Raw genomic sequence first — 9,566 nt, 5'->3', positions numbered from 1 at the left:
GTGCATCTTGTTTCTGAAATCGGGATTTTATATGAAAAAAAAAACCCTCACAAAATGTTATATATTTGACTCGAAAATAAAAACCCTTAAAATTATGAGGATAATAACGAGAACACCCTGCACACACCTAGTACAATTACGTAAGAGGCAAAATATAAGCTTACACGGGCGCAAAAATAGAACAAACCATGCCTACAGTAGCCTCTAGCGAAGGACCCGGTATCTTTGCCGGTGTTAAACAGCCACAACAGACGAGCGATGACACAGAAAAACAAACAATCTTCAGAAAAACAAAGCAGTAGCGACAGCCCAAAGCGACTGCCACCCTGGTTGCTCTCAACCCTTTTTTGTGTCACTTTTTAAAAGGACACAATTTTGCTGAAGGGCTGGCTCTTTCTAGCTGCTAACCACGGTGTAAAAGAAACAATGTTAAGTCCGTGTTAAAAGAAAAAAAAACCAAAACATTTATTTGGGAATTGACAAGGAACGCGCGCGCGCGTGCACACATACACACACATACAAATACAACAAAAGTGCTCTAGTTCCCTCTAAAAAATTTGGTCCCCGAAAGACATTACTCAACCAACAGGTCTCAGAAATTTCTGGTCGGCCGGCTGGGACCACAAGCCCGTGTAGGCCGGCCGTGGCCGGTTTCACATTTCTCCTTCCGAAGGTGAAAGAAGCAAGACTTCTGAAAAGCAAAAATCAGGGAGGGAAGTGTCATCCCCGAAGTGTGGCCCAGCCAGGCCGTAATCTCCTGGCATCCCGGGCTAGAATCTGAAGATCCGGGGAAATTTGCTTTGATTTTTATTTTTTAAAATACAGAGGGAAACTCCCGATTTGTAGTGGAAACCTTCTTTTAGTTACTTATTTTCTCCCGGCTCTGAATACAGCCGTCTGAAGTCACTATGGGGATTCTACACAAATCCCCGAGCAGGGATGATGAAGAAACTAAAGCTTTTGATTTTGTTGTTTGGTTTTTAGCAAACTCGAAGGCCATAACACTTCACCTTTTATCCCGATGAAAGTTTTATTCTTTCTCTTTCTTTTTTTCTCTTAAAAAGTATTCTTTAATATCGTAAAAAAAAAAAAACCTCACCGATCTTTTACACAAGACGTTAGCCAGCCACACTGGACTGGAGGTGCCCGAAGCGGTGGGTTGAAGAGCAGAGGCACCGCGGCCTCACTAGGCGCCGGGATGTGAACCCGATTACAGGCCTTGGAACTAGGCTGTTCCTACTCCAGCCTGGGGCTCAACCCCCGCCCCGCCCAATGGGCCCCTCTGCAAGCGGCTTCTGATCAGTTCCAGGACGGTTCCAGGAGCGACCAGACACGTTCTTTCCTTTCTCCGGCAGCGTGGGTTCCGCTACTCCAGCAGCCCAGCGCTTCTAGCCGAAGACAGCGCGGCAGTCGGGGGGAGAAAGTCGAACGCGAGTCCACCGACCTGGAAGAGAAGGCCAAGAGGTCAGCGCGGCCACGGACACCTCGGCCGCACCTTGGCCGGGGACACACTCCCTGCGGTGGTGACTCCGGGACTCCGAGAGGAGAGGAGGCCTGCGGAAAGCGCGGAGGGGCGGCCTCCGGCCAGGAGCGCTCTAAGGCAGAGGCCGCGGTGGGGAAGAGCACCGGAGGAGCAGCGGAGGCGACAAAGTGGAGCCGCAGGAGCCGGGCGGAACGAGGAGGCGCAGAAGGCTCGAGGGCTCTGGCTCAAGAGGCTGTCCCAGAGTGTGTGTTGTCCGGCTGACTGCTGCGGCTGCGACCCGAGCTCGGCTCCTCCACCCCGGGGCCGCTGCCGCACGCCGTGGCTCTCAGAGATCTAGGCGCGAGTGCAGCGCGCCCGTCTTGCTGTCGTGGTCCCAGTAAGAGCAATGCATCATGGCGAGCTCGGGTTGCCGGGCGCAGGCGAACTGCAGGCCGGGCGCGCTGGTGGGCGCGGGAGCCGGGGGAGCGGCGGTGGCCGGGCTGGCGGGGCTGAGCTGGCCCGGGGGTGGCGCCGCAGCCCCGTGGTGTGGTGGAGCTGGCGGGGGTGCGGCGGCTGCGTGCAGATGGTGTGCGTGAGGGTGCGGGTGGGGGTGCGGCGGCGGCGGGGGCGCGGCGGGAGGGCCTCCCAGGCCGTTGTAAGAGTTCACGACGCCCGGAGGCAGCGCCATGCTCTGCACGCGCGAGTACGGCCCGTAGGAGGCGGCGGGGCCCGCCAGCCCCTTGACCACCGCGGCTGCACCGGGGCTCCCCGGGCCGGCGGCTGCAGCGGCGGCTGCAGCTGCTGCCGCGGCCGCCGCCATCTGGCAGGAGGCGTAGGGCATGGGCGAGGGCGGCTGCGGCAGGGGCCAGGAGTTGTTGAGGAAACCCGATTGCAGGTATTTGGGTGGCGCCAGGTAGCCGTAGCCATCGGCCCCCGCGCCCGCCACGCCGCAGCCACCCGCCGCTCCTCCGGACCCGAAGAGCCCCTTGCCCGGCTGGAAGTGAGCGGGCGGCGGCCGGAAGGGCCGCTTCATGCGACGGCGGCGTCGGTAGTTGCCCTTCTCGAACATGTCCTCGCAGGCCGGGTCGAGCGTCCAGTAGTTGCCCTTGCGCTCGCCGCCGCCCTCGCGCGGCACCTTGATGAAGCACTCGTTGAGGCTGAGGTTGTGGCGGATGCTATTCTGCCAACCCTTCTTGTTCTTCTCGTAGAACGGGAACTTGGCGATGATGTACTGGTAGATACCCGACAGGGTGAGCCTCTTCTCGGCGCTCTCGCGGATCGCCATGGCGATGAGCGCCACGTACGAGTACGGGGGCTTCTGCGCCGGGTCCGGCTTCTCGGGTGCTGTCCCGCCACCCTTGCCCGGACTCGGCGGCGGTGCCTCGGGCTCTTTGACTGTGCGCCCGCTCTCCGGGGTCAGCAGGGCCCCCGCGGCGTCCTCGGGCTCCGGGTAGCTGGCCATCATGACAAAAGCCGGAGCACCTCGACCGGGCCGCCCCGGGGCTGTACTCTCCGGCTGCAGGCTCGCCTTGCAGACCCGTGCTGGAGTGTGCGCTCGCGGCCAAGCCACCAACTTCTGCAGGCTGAGGAACCGGAGGCCTCGCGCCGCTCTTGCTCTCTTCTCTTTCCCCCCGGGGAGCGGTCGGCGGGAGTGGAAGTCAGCCTCTGGCCATCGAGAGTCTGCCCAACAGCGAGGGGCTCCGGCCCCGCCGCCCCTCCCCGCCCAGGCCAGTCCCCGCCTCGGTGGGTTTTCTTGGTTGAGCTTTCCCCTCCCCCCACCGTCCGGTTTCCCGAGACGCGACCCGCGTCTCTGGCGCAGCTGCCTCCTGGAGTCCCTAGTGCGCCAGGAGTCTTGCTTCGTTCTGATTCGTATGGGCTCCGCCGAGTTCCGCTTGCGTCAGGGTCCTTCGCCCCTATAGCCGGGCAGCCAGCAGTGCACGGGCGAGTTCATCTCTAAGTCTCTTTTTTTAATCGGCCGGCACTGCTTAGACCGGCCTGCCCCGGCCTCGGGAGCCTAGGGGGCCCCGCCGACAGCCGGGCTCACGCTCTCACGAGTCCTGAAATCTGCGGGTGCTTGCTTTTCGGAAGGCCCGCATGGGGGCTAGCAGCACCCTGTCTGTGTCCCGGCAGCATAATCCCCACGGAGGAGGGGTGATCCAAGCCTCTTGGCAGCTTTCAGGTGACAGAAAACAACCCCTTTGCTCTCTGCCGGGGGCTAGGCTTCTAGCTTGAGGCTTAGGGAGGAGCGAGATGGCCAGGGGGCCGGACCAGGGTGGAGTGGCAGAACTTTGCGGCAGCTGGAGGTAAACCAGCCCAGAAGGCAGAAACTTCGGCCTGCTCTGGGCCGGATTGGGGCCAGGGAGAGGATCGCTGGGAAGAGGAGTACCACTTGCATCGACACTTCCCTCATCTGTGCTGCTGGTGGGTGTAGGTACCAGGCTTCTCCTCGGAATTCGCCTTGCAATCCCACGACTTGGGTGTATGTTTTAAAGACGAAGTAGTGTCCCCAGTACTCCGGCTTGGACACCGACGAGGATGCTGCCGAGGGACTTTGAGGACTGTTGTGTGCACAGATGTCACATGGGGGACGATCTGTGATATATGAAATACTGCGCAAGTGCAAATGTGCTGTTCAGAAACACAGGTATGCTTATGTACAAGGTTTGAGAGTTGAATCTGCTCATTAGTGAGATGAGCAACGTTTGTGGATATAGCATCTTTTATTTTCTATCTTTTTCCTTCCCTACCCCCACAATGGTTACCTGCCTACTCCCCTCCCAGCGTTGGTAATTCTGTCGTTGAAAAGCAGCAGACTGGGGGAGGTGCTTGCCGTGATGGACAGTAGTTTGGTCTTTCTCTAAAGGTTTTGAGATGATAACAGAGGTCTGGTGGGTATTCAGTTACACCCGAAAGAATAGAAAAGGAATGAGAGGAAATCTGCGCCAGCACAAAATCAGGTGTGCCATTTAACTCAGCCTTAACACAAGTCCGCAGTCTTGAAGTGGGAGAGAGGCTAGTATTTCAAATCTCCGAGCTTCCCAGAGGCTTTGTGAAGGGTGGTGGTCTTAATGAATGCCCTGAAGGTGTACCAGTGATTGTCATGTCTAGGTGGCTAGCTCACTGCCTGGTTTTTACTTCTTTCTCTCAGGCTGCTTGGTCTTCAAGAATTCTCCAGAATCCCTAGAGCCCGCAGTGGCCAGTGGCTACAGAATCTGAAGACCACCTACCTACATTGTGTGCTCCCACTTTGAGAAGAAAGGAAAGGAGGGTTTGTGTGTGTGTGTGTGTGTGTGTGTGTGTGAGAGAGAGAGAGAGAGAGAGAGAGAGAGAGAGGGAGGGAGGGAGGGAGGGAGGGAGGGAGGGAGGGGGAGAGAGAGAAAGCTTGAAATCCAGCATCTTGAAGATGACTCCAGAGAGGTCAACAGGGCAAACCTGGCAAACCACCAGGGTGAGAGGGAGTTGGAGTCCTCTTAATTTCCCCGGGAGATACCTAATTCCAGCCCTTATTGAAAATATCCCCAAATGGCTTGGGCGTTTTTCTAGGTTCTCTCTCACTGCCCTGAGCACACGTGGGACAAACAGTGCTTCTCCTGAGCAGGCCTGCAGGTGTTAGTCTTCAACATCAGGTATGCCCAGCTAGGGGTAGGAGTGATAAGTCTGGTTGGTCTGGGCAGGGCCAAAACATCTGGTTTTGGTCCCATTCTGGTGGGGATCACTCCCCCCATTTTTCTTTCTTTCTTTTTTTTTTTGACCACCCAAGCTGACCCTGGGTCCTCCCCCCTCTCCCCCAAATGGCTCCATTTCCGCTGCTCAGCTCCTCAGCAGCCAGGTGTGACAGCATTGTTGTATATGTCATCACTTCCCCGAATTCCTCTGTGGAGCTCCCTTTCAGTCTTTAAGGGGCCGTGTGTGTGTGTGTGTGTGTGTGTGTGTGTGTGTGTGTGTGTGTGTGTGTTTGTTGGGGGTTGGGGGGTGTAGGACAGAGTCTCTGGTTTTTTTGAGTGGAAATGCATTCTTGGAAATTAATTTCTTGCTGTCCTTTGCAGGATCAGCACCCAAATGCCAAGTGGAGACAGGGTGCCTCGTTCGTGCACAAGGCTGGGAAACAGAACTGTAGGCGCCTTGGGGATCACCTCCCGGGCTGAGCTGCGTCTGGCCGGCGGTAAGCAGCCAGAGCTAAGGACTGGAGGAGACTAGGGAGAAGGTGCACTACCGCTGAGCGGGAGGTGGATGCCGCAGGAGCTCCTGGAAGCGGCGGGGTGATCTTTGCTCACTCCTACCCATCTCCTTAGACAGGCTGGGTAGGGCCCTGCGTCTTGGCAAGGGTAGGATTCTCTTCCTCTAGGCCTGTTTGCAGAGGTTGTATAGGCCACCGCGGTTTCTCCGGTTCATTCTGACAAAGCTAGGTGTCCACCTAGTGACCTCCCGCCTGCGTTCACCTCCAGCGGCCATGGTCCTGAGCCAGGCGGAGCTCCTTGTTTTTCTGGCCGGGTTTCCAGGAGCCCTCAACTTCTCCAGCTCCTTGTGCTGCTAGAGAAACGCCAGCAAACGCCATGCTAGGAAGACGCCGGCACAGCAGTCTCTCAGCGAGGCAGCCCCGCGCTCTGCTCTCCGAAGTCTAGACGTGAGCAAGTCGCTGGTCCCTGATGAAAACGTTTCTCTCCCGGGCTGGGCTTCGGGCAGCTGCAGTGCTGGGCAGGCTGAGGTGCTGCGCATGGTTCAGATTGGATGCTCAGCCGACTGTTGGTCTCTCAGGTCCCCCTTTCTTATCGGTCCCTAACAGTCCCAACTTCCTGTCCCCTCGAGCCAGGAGAGACAAACTGGTGAGGCTAACCCTAACCCTGCCTCTGCAGCACATTGAAAAGCAGGCTTCCGTGGGGCTTACCCCTTCCTACCCAACTCCACACTTAGCCGACCTCGAGCCTCCCACCCACATCTCAGGCATCTACATCACTCTGATACACTCACAATGACCCCTGTCCACCTCTCTCCATCAACTCTAAGTCCTCTCCGAGATCACTTGTTGCACATACTAGTTGAGATTCTGCACATTTACGTAAATGTGTGTTAAATTGGCTTTTAGACACTAAGTCTCTTTACACACCAGCAAGCCCTTCCATCTCACGGCTTCCTAGCCGGTTGCTCCATGTGAAGGGGATTCCATTTCGTGAAAACCTGCCGGACTGCGGCTTTGGAGACCTAGTGGTGTTCTCAGGACATTTGCAGACTAGGCAAGGGGACCCTTGGTTTCTGGATTCTGGAGGCTAGACCTGGGCGAGTCCCTCTACAGTGTCTAGGGAGGGACGTTCTAGAATGAAGCAATGGCTTGAAGATACTGCACCTTGACTTGGAAAGTGGGAAGTGTGGAGGATTTGTGGACAGTGAGAGAACAGAATGTGGGATTTTGGAGAGGGTCTTGGGCTGCCAGACAGCCGACCAAGCCCTCTGTGCGGGATCACTTGTTATCGGGTCTGCTCCGTGGAGTTCTTATGTCGGTTTTACACTCTTTGTAGCCCATCCTTCCCCAGGCCCCTTTGTAGACAACTGAGGCCTTGCTGAGCTCTGGTTTTGTGATTGGGCATAATTACTGTCAGGCTGCTGTGGTGGTACAAGCATGCTTTTGTTGGGAGAGGTAATAGTCTGAATTTAGGGTCTTTGGGAGTGGATAATTGAGGATCCTGGTGTGCCAGATTCCCAGTACTTTATAGCTTTGGCATTTCATTTGGTGGAGTGAAGGATCAGTAATACATCTGAACAGAAAAAGGTATTTTATGGCCGATGGAAACTCAAGACCAGAAACATGCAGGGTCTGTGTTAGCCCACAGAGGTACTTGGTGCAGACAGAATGGGGGTCCTTATGCCTGGCCATCTTTTTGTTTTTAAACAGGGTCTCACTGTGTAGTCTGGAAGGCTGGCCTTGGCTAAGATCTGTCTGCCTCTGTCTGTTGAGCACTGGGACTACAGGCCACCACACTGGACATGTCTGTCCCTTACCTGTATCTACCACTGACAGGCTGGGAGCCACTATAGTTGAGCAGATTACAAGGACTCCTGTTAATTCTCAGTAATATCAGCTTGGGAAATTAAGGAACCTTGTATTGCTTCAGAATTTTACATTTTATCATTTTTAATAGTGGCATATTCATTGCAATACAATCTCTGTTCCAAAATTATGCATCTACCAGACAACCAGAACCCCGGTTTTTTATAACATATTTTATGCATATACAAGCACGAACAGCTTTTTTCTCCTGCACACTGTCACTTTCTGTACATGGTAGCAACTAGTGCTCCACATCATGCCCCTTAGAAATCCTTCTGTATCTGTCCCCCTTCCCCCACCCACAGGGTCTCTCTCTTAGCCCAGGCTGCCCTGGAACTTGAGATAATCCTCCTTTAGGCTCATGTCTCTGATTTCAGATATGCATCAGGACACCCCATTTTCTTAGTGCATTTTCCTTACAGAGCTGAGTGGCTGAGCTGGTTCATCTTCAGCATCACCATGATTGGATTTGGAATCACCTAGGAAACACACCTGTGAGCCTGTCTGAATTTCCATCCCAGGGACTGGGGCCCTGGAATGAGTATAAGAGAGGGAGGAAGTTAGAGCACCAGCATCTATCTCATTGCTTCCTGACCATGGGACACAATGTAACCATCTGCCTAGTGATTTTACTGCTGTGTCCTCCCCACCGTGATCGACTTTATCCCTCAAACTATGAATCCAAAGTGGCCTCTCTCTGTCTCTGTCTCTGTCTCTGTCTCTCTGTGTCTCTGTCTCTGTCTCTCTGTGTCTCTGTCTCTGTCTCTGTGTCTCTGTCTCTCTCTCTCTCTCTCTCTCTCTCTCTCTCTCTCTCTCTCTCTCTCTCTCTCTCTCTCTCTCTCTCTCTCTCTCTCTCTCTCTCTCTCTCTCTCTCTCTCTCTCTGTGTGTGTGTGTGGTGCCTGAGGACTCCAGAAGAGAGTGTTAGATTACCTGGAGCTAGAGTTACAGGTAGTTGTGAACTACCCAGTGTGAGTGCTGGAGCAGAACTTGGGTCCCCTGGAAGAACAGTTAAATTAATTTTCTTACTTGCTGAGCCATCTCTCCACCCTCTCTGTGAGATATTTTATCACAGCAACAGAAAATTTAATTAATACAGTGGTGTCTAGATTGTTTCCAAGTCTTTGCTGACACAAGCAATACTTTAGTGTACAATCGTGTGCACTCAACTCTGTAGACAGATCCGCATATTTGAAAGCAAAATTTCTAGCAGTTGGAGTCAAATGGCACAGTTCTAAGTTTGGTAGGTTATATAAAGTTGTATTCCTAGGAAGAACAAATGTGGGCTCCCACCAACAGTGAATTAGATTCCTGTTTCTTCCCCTACTTTAGTACACACTTTAGGGGGTCAGAGGGACTCACCAGGTAGCCCAGTCTGACCTCAAACTTGTGATTTTTCTGTCTTTGCCTCACAAGTGCATGGCACACTACATCTTTCCTCTTCAAGATAGAAATCTTACAGATTGGTTGAGGACACATCTGCATCTCTCTTTGGTTCCTTTCCCCGTGTTTCTCGCCTGGAGTGAACACCTTGGTAAATTTGGTACAGGTAATTCCTGTACCTGTTATGGCATGTGGGTGACACGTGTATGTACTCCTAGGCAGTAATTTAAGTGCTGGGATTTTTGTAGCTTTATATAACTGGCATCCGGTGGTTCTAAGACACACGTGCTTGCTTTTTTTTTCTTTTTATTCAACCATATGTTTGTGAAAAAGTTCCCGGTCGATACACAAAGACTGACGCTGTTCATTACCTCTGTGTGGCACTATTCCATTGTACGAACACGCTGTGGTTTATTTACCCATGTTCCTGTTGAGAGGCAAGGGATCATTTCCTGGTCTTTACTGTTACCCATAGCCCTGCTTTGGGCTTTCTTATACATGGCTGCTACCGTGCATGGGCTGCAGTTTGCCAAGGGTAGGAGTGCTGGGTCGAAGGTGACAGGAATCTGTAAGTTGCCCTGTTACCAGCAAACAGCCTCAGCTGTTGTGAGTGGAGCCTCCATCTTGCCCAAGCCAGCAGGCAAGATGGAGCAGTGGGAGAAGGCTTGAGCTTGGGTTTC

The 9,566-nt window shown here is 54.0% G+C and overlaps 1 protein-coding gene and 1 long non-coding RNA gene across 4 annotated transcripts; one reads left to right on the top strand and one right to left on the bottom strand.

Annotated features, from left to right (window-relative positions):
• Positions 1-440: 440 nt before the first annotated feature.
• Positions 441-3,188, bottom strand: Foxl2 (forkhead box L2). The gene has a single exon (XM_005088112.4). It carries the CDS (start codon positions 2,925-2,927, stop codon positions 1,809-1,811), a length of 1,119 nt encoding a protein of 372 aa, XP_005088169.1. The 5' UTR covers positions 2,928-3,188; the 3' UTR covers positions 441-1,808.
• A 255-nt stretch (positions 3,189-3,443) lies between these two features.
• Positions 3,444-8,281, top strand: LOC110341236. 3 transcript variants are annotated; one of them, XR_005874888.1, is made up of 5 exons: positions 3,444-3,641; positions 3,894-4,106; positions 4,611-4,730; positions 5,006-5,088; positions 5,509-8,281. It is a non-coding gene; the product is annotated as an uncharacterized LOC110341236 (long non-coding RNA). The 3 variants fall into 3 exon arrangements; XR_005874889.1 differs by having other exon boundaries at positions 3,444-4,106; positions 5,509-5,624; positions 5,808-8,281; XR_005874887.1 differs by having other exon boundaries at positions 3,444-4,106.
• The last annotated feature ends 1,285 nt before the right edge of the window (positions 8,282-9,566 follow it).

This window comes from Mesocricetus auratus, unplaced genomic scaffold, assembly GCF_017639785.1.
Source record: "Mesocricetus auratus isolate SY011 unplaced genomic scaffold, BCM_Maur_2.0 Super-Scaffold_100691, whole genome shotgun sequence".
Taxonomy (NCBI): domain Eukaryota; kingdom Metazoa; phylum Chordata; class Mammalia; order Rodentia; family Cricetidae; genus Mesocricetus; species Mesocricetus auratus.
The sequence above is the reverse complement of the archived record's forward strand: the minus strand, read 5'-3'. Positions and strand labels throughout refer to the sequence as shown.